The sequence below is a fragment of the Schistocerca gregaria genome, chromosome 1 (genome assembly GCF_023897955.1).
Source record: "Schistocerca gregaria isolate iqSchGreg1 chromosome 1, iqSchGreg1.2, whole genome shotgun sequence".
Taxonomy (NCBI): Eukaryota; Metazoa; Arthropoda; class Insecta; order Orthoptera; family Acrididae; genus Schistocerca; species Schistocerca gregaria.
In genome coordinates this window covers 431,035,601-431,055,320 of record NC_064920.1, presented here as the reverse complement: position 1 = coordinate 431,055,320, position 19,720 = coordinate 431,035,601, and the positions used below count along the sequence as shown (strand labels likewise).

At 41.1% G+C, this 19,720-nt stretch overlaps 1 protein-coding gene across 1 annotated transcript in view; it reads left to right on the top strand.

Annotated features, from left to right (window-relative positions):
* The window catches only part of LOC126351083 (uncharacterized), a 250,191-nt gene that overhangs the window by 188,285 nt on the left and 42,186 nt on the right, over nt 1-19,720 (top strand). Inside the window, exon 3 of the mRNA XM_050002573.1 lies at nt 12,765-12,901. Coding sequence (XP_049858530.1) covers nt 12,765-12,901 — 137 coding nt within the window. The remainder of the gene's footprint in view (nt 1-12,764; nt 12,902-19,720) is intronic.

Genomic DNA, 19,720 nt, shown 5'->3' with positions numbered 1-19,720 from the left:
CCTTTGTGAGTGTTGATTTGGTTTTTAAAAAATTTTAAATAATTTATTTAAATTTACATTTATCCTCATTACTTTGTAATTTCTGAAAATACATACTTCTTTCTCCTTTGTTTCAGAGTGTTGAATCATCAACAAGGCAAACCTGTTATTTATAGTAAAAATAACTTTACAACCTAGAGCATTTCTTTATGTAATAATGAAAAGCGGTTGCTGTACCAATTAGCCTATCATGGTATGGAATAAGTTGTACAAGATAAATGTTTTCTGACATAGCGAATTTTGGGGACAGTCAATTTAACACTCCATTACACCCTATGTGTCTGACACATACAGGGCTGAGCGTGTCTGATGACAGTTTTAGCCGCGTCAGGGCGGCGTTGTCTTCCTCGACGGGTTAGTCGAAAGTTCTCTTGCGTCACATTAATTTTTCTTTTGTACCTGACAGATATGTCACGTGTTTTTCAATAGGCATTTTAGATGTTTCATTTTCGATTTTACCCTTAATTTTCTTTTTAGTATAAGTTGTGATACCTTGTGATTATAATTATTTTTGTGAAAACTGATTTATGCTCCTGACAAATACCCATGTATTTATCTGATGAAGCGGGGATATTTATGTTAGGATGACTCTTCGAAATGTTCTGAGTAGCTTCATTATGTTACTCGTACATAATGTGTTTTCCATAATCAGTATTTTCCATTGTCAGGTACAAAATGACGACTAAAACAGTTCAGTATGATCTCGGTAACCCCTCCAACATACGACAAATTCGTATAAGAGTGAGGACGATGTAAGTCTATCTTTATTAGCTTCAGTTCCTGAAGGAACACCCAACCTCATTCCAGAGGTTCCAGAAGATGAAGTTGATAGTGATGAAGAAGAAGAGGTTCGAGAACTCGAAGACAACTCTGATACAGAACAAAGTGATATAGACACACCATCTGATTCTGAAGACGATGAGTCCTCTTTTTTGTCTCAAAAAAACAAAGAAGAAAAGTATTGGATTCCATCTCCTGAAGAAAAGAGCCTTATCCACATAATAGGAGGGACAAACGCAAACTTATAAGATGACTGCCAGCCCCAGGCGGAAAGGTAAAAGAGTCGCAGACCATTCTGGAAAACTAGCTCTGTTTATTTGATAACAGCATGTCTGCAATGGTTGTAATTTTCACTAACCAACATATCGATAGCAGTCGATATAGTTATTCACGTGATGGAGACGCAAAAAAACCGACAAAACCGAGACATAAGCATTTATTGGCTCTCTCCATATGCATGAAAATTGTAAATAATGGGAACTTAACCTTACAGATTTATGGGTTGGATTCGGGCGTGACAGATTCCGTCTCACCATGCACATGAACAGGTTTCGTTTCTTACTTCAGCCTCTAAGTTTCGATGACAGGCATACCAGAGAAGAACGAAAAGCCCTGGATCACCTTGCTCAGGTCAGTGACATTTTTGTAAAATTCGTAAAGAGAATTATCAAGCGGATGAAGACGTCACCGTCGATGAGAAACTGGACGCTTTTAAAGGTAGGTGCTACTTTATTCAATACACAGGGTGAATTTTTCCACCAGGTACAAACTCTAGAGCCTAATCGATGAGAGTATAACCAGCAAAGAAGGTGTAATGGTAATATGTCCGGAAATGCATGGTTTACATATTAGAGACCGCTTATTCAATTATATTTTCATAAAGAGACTGTGGTCTAGTACTGGCTGCACCATGCAGCCATAATAATATTATGCAAGGTTTCTTCCTTAAGGATGGTACTGTTCCTCATACGTCATGCCCTACCGCTATTTCCTGCCATAGTAATTGGTAATGTTGTGTCTGATTGATTTCCCTTGCTGACTCACCTTGTAGTGGATGTGATACAGCGCTGCACAGAATGGTTCGGAATTACGATCAAGAGTTTGCCGACCTGGTGTTTACTTACGGAAAGGCAAATGGAAATAGGTTGCGGGCAGCAATGCTGTATCCGGTGATCTGTCCCTGCCGAAAACAACCACATCATTTAATGTTCGCTATAGTGTTTCGCCGTTTGTCTGAGACAGGATCGTTTCAGGAAGCAGAAAATCATGAAGGACATACCTGAAATTTTCGGACACCAGACTGGGAGGAAAATGTGATATATACTATGTAAGGCGACTGCCATTTCAGTACCAGGCAGTTGGCCCACCGGTAAGTGGTAAGCAGACGACCACGTGGAACATTCTCGATGACACGTGCTACTACCCTTATCACTTACAGCGTGTGCACGGTTTACTAGCGGCAGACTTTCCACACCGGAAGCAGTTCTGTCACTGGTTTCTTCGCCACGACCACGATTCCGGGATTGGTGTCAACCAAGCTATTCACAGTTGAGGCCATTCTTACGTGGAGTGTTGTCTTCATTTTCCACAGCAGTCCTCTTTGGGACAGTAAGAGGAACCCCCCATGGTATGGTAACAGCGAATAATCGGCGTCGGTGTTACCGGAATGTGTGGCTAGGGATAATTGGTGACCGTGTTTTGGGACGAGTTTTCCTTCCACGACGCCTAACTATCGGCATTTCTTGCGGGTTAGCTTGGCTCCCCTGGTGGAAGAGGTGCCACTGATGATTCGAGGGGCTGTGTGGCCGCTACATGACGGTCCTGCAGACCACTACGTCGTTAACGTCCGGACGCATGCCATTCGTATCTTCCCTGGTCAATGGATTGGACGAGGGGGTCCAGTTGGACGGCGTGTGGTTCTAGGCACTACAGTCTGGAAACGAGCGAACGCTACGGCCGCAGGTTCGAACCCTGCCTCGGGCAGGGATGTGTGTGATGTCCTTTGGTTGGTTGGGTTTAAGTAGTTCTAAGTTCTAGGGGACTGATGACCTCAGCAGTTAAGTCTCATAGTGCTCAGAGCCATTTGAACCATAATCTACGTGGTTCGAGCCCCTTTCTAATGACATCAACCTATTTCACACATTTCGTACTTCATAGACGCAGGCAAAGAGATTCTAACATCCATCTACCATTAACTGTCATTGTGACCCTATCCACACGCCTCCACTGTCATCATTCTATCTTCTACTCCAAATTATTGTTTGATTCATTGCACTGTCCTTCGTTCAGTATTAGTAATTTTAGTGTTACATCTTTACGTTTCTCAACCATAAAAATACAGATTGGAATACTAATCGCCTTAAAAGCCTATATTCTCTGTCGTGATTCAAAACTGGTAATACATAGCGACTGTAAATGTTTTTCGTAGATAAATGGAAAGGATAGTTTCGAAAATAAGTGTGGGTACGTGGTTTAGAAAAGCACGCCAGTCTTTTTTTAATTCTTTTGTTTACTTTTCTTGTTACCTTTCATGAAACGTTTACAATTGTTCTGACGCTCTTCTAGATTATCCTTATTCTCATTTCATTTGATGTTTCAAATAAACGTTGGATAGGTTTCTTCCGTTAGATGTTGAAACTCAGCGCTGTAACAGGGAAGCTTCCTCGGCATCATGGAAGCGAATCCGACTAGATCACGTGAATGGGGACACAAAACCAGGACATCAAAACAGGTCACAAAGATCTTGCCCGTGCACATAAGCTGCGTTCGTGACTTGCAATCGGGCTTTCCCATGCCTTGCAGGGGGTGGAGGCAACTCGTATCTAGGTCGCTGTGCTTTGATTATCAAAGTCCACATACATGTTAGAGTCTCCAAAGTCACAAGCGTTTCTAGACAACCAAAGTATAAATTGTGAAGCTCTGCAGCTTCCCATTGCTTTTCTAACGTGACCACTCGGTTACTCGCCAACTCCTGCGCCTAGTGAACTGAACTTTGCAAGCCATGGAACGTTGCAAGTTTCTCGGCGCATCTTCCATGTAGTTTACGATTTTTTGATTATTTACATGAAGAGGCCCCCTTGTACTAGTTACTTTTACTGCAGGAGGAGCTCTTGTACTATTTTCTTATGCAAGGGGTTACCCATCACAATTTACTGTAGTACAAAGTTACCACGGAAAGGCCGTCTCATTCGCGCAGGTGTTCCCCAGGGACCTGTTATTGCGCCGCTGATGTATAAGCTCTACAATGCGGATCGATACCAGAAAGAGCTAGTACTGATCGCCTGCTGTGCTGATGCTGTGTTCGCGTGCAGCATGAACACCGACATGATGCTCCGAAAACTGCAGCAGGCAACCGACAACCTCATCGAATGGGCAAGGAAATAACGATACTCACATAGTGCCTCGAAATCCCGTAGTATCATACACAGAAAATGATGCCCAAAGACATATAAATGTAATGGTATGGGGCGTACCAGTCGAATCACGGTGGAGTAGAGACTGATGTGGCGGCAACACGCTCACTAAGACAGAGGAATGGAAGAATGAGGGAACTGTACCCCTCTATTAAACCCAACGTCTTTTTCGTTGCCATCGAGGGCTACAACTGTATCCAACTATGTTGATGTTATGTGAGGCTTATATCAGAATCGAACATAAGTAGAAGATCGCACCTTAAAATATGCACTGAAAATACTGTGTTGATATCTTAGAAAAATTAGTCACGAAATTGTTGCGGTGATCCTCTTCCGCGAGCTCTTCAAAAACACAGCGTTACAGTTCTACGAAAAAACTACACACGAGACCCAAAACTCTGCTCTCGTGGCCACAAGTTCCATCTGCTTGAGACAACGAAATGGCCAGAACTTCTGCGTACGCAGACCGTTAGTTAGATGCCTGTCTAGAAGATGCTGGCCAGAGTGACCGAGCGGTTCTAGGCGCTAGTGTGGAACCGCGCGACCATGCCTCGGGCATGGATGTGTGTGATGTCCTTAGGTTAGTTAGGTTTAAGTAGTTCTAAGTTCTAATGACCTCAGAAGTTAAGTCCCATAGTGCTCAGAGCCATTTGAATTTTGTCTAGAAGACGATGGTAATGAGTTGCTGAAGATCTCTCAGATGACTATCAGTTTGGCCTTGGGGAAGATAGAGGTGTCAGAGAGGCAGTTCTAATGTTGTGGTTGATAGTGGAAGCAACACTAAACAAAAATCAAGACGTTCATATCATTTGCAATCATGGAAACAGCTTTCGACATTGACAAATAGTGAAAGACGTTCAAACTATTAGAAAAATAGCGTAAAGCTATAAGGAAAAATGGTTAATATATAATATGTGCAGGAACTAAGAAGGAACAACAAAGGTGGAAGTCCAAAAACGAAGTGCTCGGATAAAAAAGTCGTATGAAATAAGGATGTAGTCTTTCACCCCTACACCTTAATCTATACATCAGAGTAGCAATGAATGAAATGAAAGAAAGCTTCAAGAGTGGTTTTATAATTCAAGGTTAAAGGACATCAAGAATCGCTGACAACGTTGCTATCCCGAGTGAATGTGAGGAAGAATTACTGGAGCCGTTGAATGGAATTAACATTATAACGAATACAGAATATGGAGTGACAGTAAATCGGAGAATGACGAGGGTAATGAGAGGTAGCAGAAATGAGAACAACGAGAAACTTGACATCTCGATTAGTGATCACGAAACAGGTGAAGGCCTAGGCAACAAGATGACACATTACGGATGAAGCAAGGAGATCGCGAAAAGCGATCTAGCACTGGCGAAAAGGGCATCTCGGACCAAGAGAAATCTACTAGTATCAAATCTAGGCCTCAATTTGAGGAATAAATTTCTGAGAATGTACCATTAGAGCACAGCATTGTATCGTTTTGAAACATGGACTGTGGGGAAAAGGGAACAGAAGAGAATCAAAGCACTGAGATGCGGAACAACAAAAGAATGTTGAAAATTAGGTAGACTGATAAGCTGATGAATGAAGAGGAATGTCTGGAAAACACTGACAAGACCAAGGGGCAGGATGGTAGGACTAGGTTGTTAAGACTTCACAGAATGACGTCTGTTGTACTAGAGAGAAAGAGAGAGAGAGAGAGAGAGAGAGAGAGGTGTAGCGGATAGAAACTGTAGGGGAAGAGAGAACTTGGAATACATCCAGCAAACGATCGCAGACATATGTTGCAAGTGCTACTCTGAGATGAAGATGTAGGCACACGAGAGGTATGTTTAAACTCAGATGAGTGTTGGTGGAGCCATTCTGTAGCAACTCCGGACGTTTGGGGTGTCGCATTATCCTGCTGGAATTGTCCAGGTCCTTTGGAATGTACAATAGACATGAATGGATGCAGGTGATCTAGACGTATGAGGTGCCCCATATCACTCCAACTGCATACGTCCCACACCTTTACAGAGCCTCTACCAGCTTCAACTGTCCTCGGCAATCATGCAGTGTCTATGGACTCATGAGGCTCTCTCCATACCCATACACGTCCATCCGCACAATACAACTTGATACGAGACTCCTGCGACCAGGTAACGTGTTTCCAGTCATCAACAGACCAGTGTCGATGTTTACGGGCCTAGGCGAGGCGTAAAGCTTTCTCTCGTGCAGTCATCAAGGAAATACGAGTAGGCCATCAGCTCCAAAAGACAATATCGATTATGTTTCGTTGTATGGTTCGAACTCTGACATGTGTTCATGGTCCAGCACTGAAATCTGCAGCAGTTTGCTGAAGGGTTGCACTTCTGTCACGTTAAACGATTGTCCTCAGTCGTCGTTGGAGGGTTAGTTTCGGCCAGTGGTGATGTCGGAGATCTGATGTTTTACCGGATGCCTGATTTTCACGGTAGACTTGTGAAATGGTCGTACAGGAAACTCCCCACTTCCCCGCTACCTCGGATGTGCTATGCCCTATCGCTCGTGCGCCGACTGAAATAGCACATTCAAACTCACTTTAATCTTGATGATCTGCCATTGTAGCTGCAGTAACCGATCTAACAACTGTGCCAGACACTTGCTGTCTTATACAGGCGCCGGCCGGAGTGGCCGAGCGGTTCTAGGCGCTACAGTCTGGAGCCGCATGACTGCTACGATCGCAGGTTCGAGTCCTGCCTTGGGCATGGATCAGTGTGATGTTCTTACGTTAGTTAGGTTTAAGTAGTTCTAAGTTCTAGGGGACTGATGACCACTGCAGTTGAGTCCCATAGCGCTCAGGGCCATTTGAACCATTCTTATATAGGTATTTCTGTATTTGAATATCCATGCCTATACCACTTTTTCCTGGAGGTATGTACCGTCCATGCAACTAATTTCGGCAGTTTGTGTATTTCCTATACGCGCGGGATTAGCCGAGCGGTCTCGGGCGCTGCAGTTATGAACTATGCGGCTGGTCCCGGCGGAGGTTCGAGTCCTCCCTCGGGCATGGGTGTGTACGTTTGTCCTCAGGATAATTTAGGTTAAGTAGTGTGTAAGCTTAGGGACTGATGACCTTAGCAGTTAAGTCCCATAAGATTTCTCACACATTTTTTTTTGCTTATCCTCAGGTGTTGTTAACTCACCTGTTTGGTCCTGGAGATGTATTCGTTAGTTTCCATACTCCAGCCGGCCGCATTCAAGCGTTCTTTCACCCACCCTTGTCTCATCGCATATACCACTTGTACTTTCCATTTTGTGATCAATGTGTTTTACGTTGATCACAAAATGAAAATTGCAAGTGATATATGCGATGTGACAAGTATGGTTCAAAGAACGCCAGAAATAGTCCAGCTGGAGTATGGTAACTAACGAATACATCTCCAGGACCATACACATGAGTTAACGGCTCTGGAAATAACCACTAATGATGCTTCCCAAATAAATAAAGCGAAACCTGTGTGGCAACAAACAAACTGCCTAAATTGGTTGCATAGACGGTACATACCTCCAAGAATTTAAGCAACTTAAGGACGGAAAACAGAAAAAAATACAGTACCACTTTCTTTGGCGCTTCAGTGTGTGTCATATATCATGATATCTATCTTTCACCACAGCTTACTCCTACATATCCTGGAATTTCGACCGTGTTTCACAGTTTTACATGTTGTCGGTTTTCCAGGCATACAGATCCTTCGAAGATGTATTCACTTTTCTTAACAGTTGGTTCCAATGTGAACCGCAATGACAGAACTGGCTCTCCGGTGCCCGCACCTTTCCGGTAGCCAAACCGATCGCCATCTAACACATCCTCAGTTTTCTTTTCCATTTTTTGCATACTATTTGCGTCAATAAACTGGATGCAAGAACCTTTAATCTGATTGTAGGACAGTTCTCGCATTTATCTGCTCTTTCTATCTTCGGGACTTTGTGGATAATGTTTCTTTCGGAAGTCTCATTATATCACCAGTCTCATTTACTGTAAACCAACTTCGGAAAGTGTGAAGGCATATGCCTTATTTCATCGGATTTCCTCCAAAGCTCTGTTAAATTTGAATATTAGATCTCTTATGTTTTTCACGTCGACTCCCATTTCAACTTCACTCACATTATCAGCCACGTCCAACGCCGCGTAGAGGACGTCAGTGTAGTCTCTTCAGCTGTCCTTTCTTTCACTTTGCGCCCAACAAAGGAATTCTTTTTGCACATGTTAGCATCCTTGCTTTTAATTTCACCTTGGCTTCCGTACAGTTCCTACTTATTTCACTTTTGTACTTATATATTCCTGACTCACCCGGAACGTAATTGTTCTTCATCTTTCGTCGATCAGTTAAAATATTTCTTCTGTTAGCAAAGTTTAGTCACAGTTATCTTCCTCGTACCTGTGTTTGTCTGTCCGGCTTCTGTAATTATCCTCTCTAAAGATGTTAATTTCCCATCAACTGAAACGGCTGCTGTGGTATTCATTATCACAACATCTATAACGTCACGGAACTTCAAATGCATGTTATCATTCCTCATTACTTTTGTACCCCACTCCTTTACAGGCTTAGCTCCTCGACAAGTCTCTTAAGCCCACTCATCATCATTTCATGATTGTAACCATAGTCAGTATCTACAGTGGGCACCTCTGCCAGTTCGATGATCGAAATTCTTAGAAAAATGGGGATAAGCTGCAGGGAAAGACGAGTAATACAAAAAATGTGCAAGATCCAAGAGGGAACAATAACACTGAATGACAAAGAACGAAGTGTCCGGATTAAAAAGCGTGCAAGACAGTGACGCAGTCTTTCATAACTACTGTTAAATCCACAATACAGAAACAGTGACGTAAATAAAAGACAGATTCAGGAATGGTATTAAAACTCAAGGGGAATCACCGATAAGGTTCGCTGATGATACGGGTATCTTCACTGAGAGTGAAGAAGAATTACAGGATCTGATGAAGGGAATGAACAATCTAACGACTACAGAATATGAATGAAGAGCAAACCGAAAAAAAACAAAAGTAATGAGAATCAGCAGCAACGGGAATAGCAAGAAACTTAACGTCAGAAATGGCGGTCACGAAGTAAAGGAAGCTAAGAAAATCTACTTGTTTGGAAGGAAAATGACCCATGACGGACTTAGCAAGGAGAACAAAAAAGCACACTGTAACAAGCAAGGAGGCCATATCTTGACCAATAGAAGTTATTAGTATCAAATAAAGGCTCTAATTTCAGAAATAAAATTCTGGGGGGTACGTTAGGTGCCAACATTGTGTGGTGGTGAATTGTGGAGTGTGGGAAAACATCGAAGCCTTTGAGAAGTGAAGCTACGGAAGAATAACGAAAATTAGGTGGACTTGTATTGAATGAGGAGGTTCTCCGCGAACCAGAGAAGAAATGGATATAAGAAAATTACTGACAAGAAGAAAGGACAGAATGATACAACGTACGTTAATCCATTAGCGCCTAGCGTCCTAATTGTAAGACAATGCTTTCCGTCCTGTAATTTCTGTCTTCATTTATTATTGCCTCCATACTTTCAGCTACAACTACCCCGTTTAGAAACCCAAATCCTTAGTCTGTGTGTGTATGTCTATATGTCAACATTATTGAATTCTTCCATCTGCAGATGATTTGCTTTTCTTTGCACTAGAAGTCTTACAAGAAGAGTAAGTACATTAAATTTCCTAGTCTCTGAAAGTCTGTTTACACCAGCTGCATAAAATAACGGAAGAAAACTAATAAACTCGTACTGAAAATTTGAACTGAAGATACTTTCCTGTAAATAGGAAGCTGAGCTCTTAAAATACTGGCCTCAATATCCTTTTCTTTCAGGAATTCTAATATGTATCGGTAGAAAACATTCAGATGGGCCGAGGAGGATGTAGAATAGTTGATTCCTGAAGAGATAGAGACAGATATGGTTTTATTACCACTTGATGTCGATGAACTGACAGATGAGGAGAGTTTCGATGATGATGAAAGAGGGTGTACTATGATGCAGGATAATCCATGGACAGTAGAAATCAACGTGCTGGAGGACGAGGACGTTCCAAGCTGTTCTACAGAATTTTTATCTTGTGCCAGGAAACTGAAGATCAGTCACAACTGCTGAGACATATCCTAATTCCAGTTTCGGGAACGTACGTAGTATGGCACAAAATAACCGTGAGAATGCTTTGAACGCTGTACAATGTTATACGTCCCTGGGAATTTTTGAGGAGTTGCTAAATAGCTTTGTGGAACAAAATAAAAAGTGTGCAGAACAGTGGAGAAACAATTCGCCGAATTCTACGCCTGTAGGCGAATTAAAATTACGTATTGGTTTTGTAATTGTACTCTGACACCATACATTGCTCAACCAGAGAGATTATTGCTCTGAAGGTGACGATCTAATGACACCCCTTGTAACAAGTGCCACGCCACGTAATCAGCACCCTGAATTAAAATCAGTGCCTCATTTTGTAGAAAATAATGAAGGAAGTGATCAAGTATTCACGGTCAGAAATTTGATTGTCATTTCAAGGAGTGGGGAATTTCTGATGAAATTCTCTCGAGCGGCGACATGATGGTCAGGTACTACGGTCGTCATTCCCCGAAGCAGTTCTTTAAAGGGAAATTCATTAGGTCTGGGTATAAATTTTGGGCTTTGCATGGAAATGGTGACTATTGTTATAATTGTGATCCTTTCTGTGGGACGGATGTCTCTGGAAATTCTCAACCTTTGTGTAATCGAGTCGTGACAAAAATACTGGAGTGTTTCGCTGGTCCGAACAGCAGTACCATGTGTTCTTATAACTTTTTTTAGATCATATTATCTGTCTGTAGAACTAAAACAAATGATTTTCCATGCCACAAGTAGAATAATACAAAACAGGGCTCCTGATTACACTTTCGAAGCATATAAAATCTTGGCAAAGAAAGATCAAGGAAATTATGATACCCATTTTGACACAAACAACCATATCACCATGACCATCTTGATTAGGTGCTGGTCAACAGCATGAACGAATTTTAGAAAATTTATTACACTGTACTGTCTGTCAAAATTATATTTATTCTGCTACCGGTGTTAAATCATCTCGCTACGATCTTTCATTTATGTTGGCAATTACGGTTTTCAGTAGTAGCGTATGCCCAAGCATGTATGACATGTTGAAGATGGCTTAAGGCCGAAACTGGTAACAGAATAAATATCATTATCACAGACAGCGCAGAGTAATGCATTTTGTCAAGCCGCCGTAGTAACGTGGAATTACAAGACCTGCGTTTTATTGGCAACACATTTCCATCTAAATGAGCCTCTGGTTTCAGTTTCTAAACTGCAAAATAGCCAAAATCAATAGCAGCTCTTTCGAATACCCTTATGTAGTGACTCAGTACAGCAAATATATGGACTTCGTAGACCATCATTAGTGGCTTCTGGATCGCAGTTCGTGAAAAAGAATGACACTGACAAATTTTCATTATAACTGTTGACGTGGCTGTGGTACATATATACAACAACATATTTCATTAGACGAAGAGCATCAAGGATATTCGAAGATGCATTCCCAACTCTTATCTGAAAATCTGGAAGAATGCAAGACGAATTAGCAGACCAGTACCATAGCACACCTTCAGGATGAAAGTTCTGGACAGTATGTAGCTGGATGGGATGAGTGTTGCAACTTCATGTGCTCTTCGTTTTCCTAAATTTCATAATCAAGCAGACTTCCCAACTAAACGGTTTGATTTTAATTGTGCTAACTAGCTTCTAATTTCTATGAATACATGTTTTATAACACTTAGATCGATACTTGTTAGATTCAATATTTTTAGTAAGTGTAATTCATTGGCCTTGTAGGTTGTAATCATTAACTTTCGTACATAATCACAATTACAGTTGTTCATAAAGTGTGTTACTAATCTGACTTAATTGGGAGGTTAACTACAGACTGTCATTAATAATTTCTCAGAATGTTTCAAGAGTACTTAATTCATTTTGTAATTTGAGCATTTAGTTAAATCTTTCCCACTTTGAAATTCAGTGTATCTCTTTTAATTTTTTCCTTAAAAGTAAAGTGGAACAAAAATCATATAACATGAAATAAAGCTGAAGAAAGATTGTCTTCTTTATAGGACACCACAAGCACCCGGCATCCTATTTATAGGACAGTGATTTTTTTATTTCTGTCAGAGAGAATATATTTAAGTTTCAGCTAAATGTTGTTTTAGACCTTCTAAACATTTTCTTAAAAGTTTTTAAACAAATTAACACAAAAAAATCGGAAGCTATGGGTTAAGGCATCACTTATTAACTTCCATCTTAGTCGAGGAAACTCTAGAGGGTAAATACGCTAGGGGAACACAGACACTGGAACACAAACAAGTGAGAGCGTAGGGTGCAAGTACTGTTTTGAAATGAAGAGATGGGACCAGTAGAGGAATTTGTGGCGGCCCACAGCAACCCACTCAGGAGAATGATGATTCAAAATAATACATACCGTAGTACAGAGAAGGTGGTCGTACTTAGGGTGCTATGTTTGGTTATTTCAGCGTGCAACAGGACGTACTACGGCGACGTGGGCCGTACGTACGAATTGGAGGTGCGACGACCGCGGGAAGACCGCCTGCCCTTTCTATGCCACCTCAACTTCACGGCTGCTGGAGGTGACTATGGGGACATCGTGCAGGTGAGTACAGCGGAATGGCTTCACAGGTATACCACGACCTACTCGTTTACTGTTTCTGTGCAATCTAATTGTTCCAATGAACTGTTTCTCTTTTTGCCGTTTGTATGAACAATACGTGGTAGACTTCAGAAGACATAAGCCCTGCCTTGTACGTCCATCTCACTCTCCAGCGAATCGGGAAATACAGCGTGTAAATTAAATAGCGTCCATATTGGAAATATTGTAAAAGCTCCCCTTACGATAATGTATGTAAAGTAGAAATTACCAAGAAATATGTTGACGTCGAGATACATGCGTTTCCCTGACAAGTTTGCAGTGTTATGGTGCATTGAAGTGTGACTTCTTGCTTTTGAAGATGAAAATTGTTTGTGTTTTAGAACTAAATTTAGTGGACGTAATAACCCCATAGAAAGTGACCATGATAAAAATTCTCTCTTTTTCTCAATGAGGGATGATCCACAGTAATACCAATATAGTGCAGCCTGACTTCATTTAACAAAAAATTTACCGCAGACAAACTTACGTCACCAAACAACTAAATCTGGTATATATATTATTTACGTGGGCTTAGCGAGATAGTCTCTTATCAAAAAACTAAGAAATGACTATACGAAATTTCTATGTTCCATCGTATATGCAGAACAATGCATTTCAGACAGAAAGACATAATAATGTGATTAATAAATATGACAGAAGTTATCTAAAAATAATGAACCCATTCACAGCGACGGAGAAAGCCCAATTTAAAATGCGTAAGGAAATGTGCCAATAACACTGACATTTAATGCAGTTAACAACATCGACTATTTCATTTTAGAAAAATTAATTACGCTGCTGCAAACGTTATATTTTTTACAAAAATTACTCAATAACGAACTGCTACCAGATAAGATGAGTCAGTCAGACACATTACTATTGCTTCGTTTGAAATTAACGATTTTGTGTCCAACATCCCTCTGGATGTAACCATTGATATGATTCCAAATATTCTCATGGGCTGCAGTAGTGGAACTTATTTACTTCTTAATATGAGTATGTATGTGTTTTAAACCGGGGACCTAGAAACGACGGAGAGGCTTCGTCCTGCCATAGCCCTCATTGGTTCACAACCCCACACAAGGCCAAAGCAGTCCAGCCACCTCCACTGCCGCCCCACACCGAAACCAGAATTATTGTGTGGTTTTGCCCCCAGTGGGCCCCTCGGGAACGTCTCATACGAGATGAGTCCAACCCCAAGTGTTTGGGTGATAGAGTAATCGTTGTGTAGGCGTACGTGGAGACAGTGTTTGCGCAGCAATCGCCGACACAGTGTAAATGAGGCGGAAAAAGGGAAACAGTCCGCATTCGCCGAGGCAGATGGAAAACCGCCTTAAAACCATCCACAGGCTGGCTGGAACACCGGACCTCGACGCTAGCACGCCGGACGGATTCGTGCCAGGTACTGGCGCGCCTTCCCGCTCGGGAAGCAGCGGGTTAGTCTGCGCGGCTATCCGGGTCTTACTTAATATGGTTACTTCGTTATTACTACCTTTCCTGCTGTAATTTTTTTTATGCAGATAGAAGGACTAGACATAGTCTCTGTACTAGATGGCACTGCTGGCAGTGTATCCAGGTTTGGAAGCATTATGGTTTAGAACATTCATTTTTTTCTGTATCATCTAGGCGTAATTTAAGTACTCAGTTTATCATTGCTTCGAAAAAGATTTCTTTTGTTGCGCTGGGTGTCAAAAATTTGAGAAATAAGGACATCATACGCTGTAGGCCCACGACAAATACCAAAATAAAGCCTCTGATTGACATTAGTAATGCGTAATCATGGACGCATTTGCCTGAGCTCCACAACAAAGTGAACATTAGGATGAACATCATTCACATATGAGCTAACAGATTACTGTCATCCAATGTCAACATTTATTTTCTACAGTTTTAAACATGACTGTTTCTCAGCAACCGTATGTTAGTTTGAACATAGGATTATACAGACAACTGGCTCCAAATAACTGGTACATTGACCTAGGTTTCGACACTTACCAACTGTGTCTTCGTCAGAATGAACATTTGAAAACCGTAAAATTACATTGAGGGGAAGCAATGCTCAGAATTTAGAGCAATTATGCTCAAGTCAATAATAAAATACAATACGTTCCAGCCTCTGCCTCGTGTGCCCACCTAGCACCAACATCAGGCCTATTAGGCAAATGCTGGAACGTATTTTATTTCTGACTTACGGATAGCCGGCCGCGGTGGTCTCGCGGTTCTAGGCGCGCAGTCCGGAACCGTGCTACTGCTATGGTCCCAGGTTCGAATCCTGCCTCGGGCATGGATGTGTGTGATGTCCTTAGGTTAGTTGGGTTTAATTAGTTCTACGTTCTAGGCGACTGATGACCTCAGAAGTTAAGTCGCATAGTGCTCAGAGCCATTTGAACCATTTGGTCTCTTTCGTCACCTATTCCTGCTAGAAAAGCTCCCTTTCATGTTCTGATTTCGATTTATATTTTAATATTACCCAAATGACGTCACCTCATTCTGTAACATCACTTCATTAGCTTTACCTAAGCAATATTTGATGTTCGAGTTATTCTATACTTTATATATTTTTAGGTTTTATTTTTCTAATTTTTGTGTCAATTTGTTATACCACCTCCACATTAGCAATATTTTAGGATACCAAAGCACCGTTTGTGTATCCAGCTACTCAGGGAAGAGAACCGTTTTTTTCAAGTTAATGTACTTTGTTGAACCTGTTTGAATACTGACTACACTAGTTTCTGTTTGGGTGATCATGTGCAAGGCGAAGTACACAGATCCAAACATTTTCATAAATTTGTGTACGGATGAAGTAGAGCTGAAGGAAACTTGACGTCAATAGGATTCTTTTTCCTAATTTCCGCTCTCAGGCAGCTTTCTTTTCCCAGTTATTGACAGTTTTGCTAACGACTGTGTCAACGCGTTTTCTTGGGAGCACAAACATTTAACGGTCCGCAGTTCGTTTTTTCTCAAACCAAGGTCACGAAATAAACTTCGAGGTCTCAAGTGGAGAGATTCCATCTCCGAATGATATTCCATCCAAGAAATAATCGTGTCTCTGTCAATGGTCGAACGGCATAAAAGCCCTTCAGCTCGTGAAAGGGCTCGACTGCCTCCAACGGCGATTTAATCGATTCTCTCAATCTTCCAGCTCAATAAAGAGAATTCCCCTTCGTTAGTCGTCTTTCTAGAAATAGTCTGCGCAGCCTTCCATTTTCTATTCAGCCCTGTCCTATTCATACCGAAATGAGTTTTCTCAGGCACCTGGCGTTCCTCACGATGCGTCCATTTTCTTTTGAGGAGCGAATGGCACCTGCCACTGAAATATGGCTTACGTTGTTATGCTCTTCATACTGGCTGTCACCAGGACGATTAGTGCAGCTCAATTAATTTCCGTTACAAAGACATTTTTGAGAGAAAGTTTCACAGAATAAAAAAAGTTTCACAGAATAAAGGAATTAAATTACCAGTCTTTTGGTTTTAGACAATTACTTGATCATGAATGACTCTTTTAACCTGGTAGGAAGCGGGCACTCTTATTTGTAACCTACGATAATGATGATCTCGGTTCTGATCTATCAAAACACAAGAAATTTTTATTGACTGAAGTCCCTGTTCGAACGGTTTTGTAGGAATAAGGTAGAAACATATGGTGCTTCACCCAGTCTCCCCAAAAATAGTCTCAGAACTGCGTTTTCACGAAAATACTTATCTAATTACCGTGCAACTAAGATATCAAACTAGAAGAAAAAATTAACCCGTCCCGCATGTGGTATTAATGTATAGTCTTTCTTCATATAAGAATACATTTCTACTGTACACTTGAGGTGATTTCATCTCTTGTGGTAAACATTTCCCATGTCTATTGCATGTGATACCTGGAAACTAGAAAACGCATTTAGTTTTCCATTCACTGTCGAATATTGCTAGCCCTGAATGGATTTCCGAAAGTGTCATCAATTGTCCTAATTGATTATGAATACTTGTAAATAGCAAACGTAAGAGCGAAAGACAAAATTAAATCCAAAACTTAAATTTCTTTAAATAAATCATGACTAACAGAAACACGTCAATTGGCCACAGATGAGAGCGTGATGAAAATTAATCCCTCCTAATTTTCTATCTGAAAACTCTTAAAACTCCTTCAATAAAACAAATGTTATTAACATTAATCGCTTTTATTATTCATGTCTAAGTATTCCCTGTCCTCTGCCGCTAGAGGGCTTCGAATTGTAGGGTTTCACATGCCGGTGTTACCGTAAGTACGCAGGTGCGTGAGAAATACCGTGTCCTAATCGAGTTCTGAGCTCGAAGAGCTCATCCACACGTGCAACACCTCTCCTTCAGCACGACAATGCCACTACACGCGATCGCTGCAATATCTACAACCATCCGACACCTTGTGGTCACTGTAATTGATTGCAAAATGACTTGGATCAATCTGACTATCATCTTATCCCATAAGTTAAAGAACACCTTAGATGACATCACTTCGAGAGTGATGAAGCGATAGAAGTATAGGTAAGCTAATTACGCCATTAACAAAATAAAATCTTCTACAATGACGGTATCAACGAACTGGTCTAACGGCAGGAGAAATGCGTTCGTTCAGAGATAAATATTTAGACGCGAAGTATTAAGATGTGGAATGTTGATAATGCCTGTGTTTTAAGAGTTTTCACACAAAAAATGCGGAGGCATTACTTTTCAGTGCGGCCCTTGTAGATGTATGATAGGACATCTAATTCGATTAATTAATAGTTCTAAGGCTGGTGAAGTACAATAAATAGATATATGATCTATGGACAGCTTAAGGAAAAGGCTTTGAAACGCAGCTACTGAGATCAGCTGAGGTTAGCGCGTGACAAAAGTACGTGAGTTTATCTTTACATCCCCAGTAACAGTGCCAGCACCAGCAGAGTATTAGAGGCCTTTGTACACTCGCACTCCGCCAAAAGAAAGTGATGTTTTCCTTTGTTTTTAACTCTCTATAGCTCCCACAAGTACCAAGAAAGTATGGAAGTTACTTCCTGATGCCTTAATAGATTTACTAACATTCTGCTACTTTTTCTTGTCAGTGTTTTCCACACATTTCTTTCCTCACCGATTAGCCGGAGAACCTCCCCATTTCCTGCCTTATAGGGACACCTAATTTTCAACATTCTTCTGTAGCACCATGTCTCAAATGCTTCGATTCTCTTCTTTTCCGGTTTTCCGACAGTCAGTATTTCGTTACCATATAATGCTGTGCTCCAGACGTACATTCTCAGAAATTTATTCCTCAGATTAAGACCTACGTTTGATACTTCTTGATTTCTCTTGGCCACGAGTCCCCTTTTTGCAGTGCTAGTCTGCTGCTGATGTCCTTGTTGCTCCATGCGTCGTCAGTTATTTTGCTGCCTAGGTATCAGAATTCATTAACTTCACCCGCTTCGTGACCACAAATCCTGACCTTAAGTTTCTCGTCATTCTAGTTTCTGCTAAGTATCATTACCTCCGACTTTCTTTGATTTACTCTCAAACAGTATTCTGTACTCATTAGACGGTTCATTCCATTTAGCTGGTACTGTACGTCTTCTTCACTTTCACTGCGGATAACAGTATTACTAGCGAATCTTATCAGATCTACTGCTGAAGGTTGCTTTTATTTCCTTCACTGCTGCTTCGATGCTTACGTTCAACAGTAGGGTCGAAAGACTACATCCCTGTCTTACAACATTTTAATCCAAGCACTTCGTTCTTGACCTACCACTCGACGTACCTCTTGGCTCCTCTACATATTCTATATTTTCCTATAAGTTACCCTTGTTTTTCTCAGAATTTCGAACATCTTAAATCATTTGAAGCTGTCGAATACTTTTTCAGGTCGAAAAACCCTATGAAAATGTATTAATTTTTCTTCAGTCTCGCTTCCATTATCAATCGCAATCTCAAAATTGTCCCTCTGGCTCCCTTACCCTTCCTAAAGAAAAACTGATCGTCATCTAACGCATTTTCAATTTTCATTTCCGTTCTTCTGTATATTATTCTTGTCAGCGATTACGGTGCATGTGCTGTCAACCTTGTCGGCTCTTGCTGTTTTCAGAATTGTGTTGATGTTTTTCCGAAAGTCAGATGGTATATCGCTAGACTCATTCATTCGACACATCAACTTGAATAATCGTTTTGTTGCCGCTTACTGCAATGATTTTAAAAATTCTGATGTAATATTATCTTTCCCTTCTACGTTATTCATCTTAAGTCTTCCAAAGCTCTCTTTTACATTCCAGTTCCCCCTCCCCCCCCCCCCCAATCTGGTCTATGTCGATCTATGTTTCTTCTTCTCTCACGTCATCAGACAAATCTTCCCTTTACCGCCCTTACTTTTAATTTTACCGAAGATTCTTTTGGCTTATCGGTCTTTCCGACAGTCATTTCCTTTTAGATTTCTTCGCATTTTCGAGCACACGGTTCCCCTTAGCTTCCCTGCACTCCCTATTTACTTTATTCCTAAGTCATTTACTTCTATGTTCCTGGACTTCCAAGAAGATTTCTGTACTTCCTTCTTTGATCGATCAACAGAAGTATTTCTTCTGTAACCCATGGTTTCTCAGCAGTTACCTCATTTCAACCAGTTTTTCTTTGAAGTTTCTGTGACTGCACTTTTTAGAAACGTCCATTGCTCACAAATGGACCGCCTACTAAGCTATTCCTTACCGCCGTAGCTATAACCTCAGAGAACTTTGAGTATATCTTTTGATTCTTTAGTATTCCCGTATCCCACTGTATTGAGCACTGACTTATCCTGGCTAG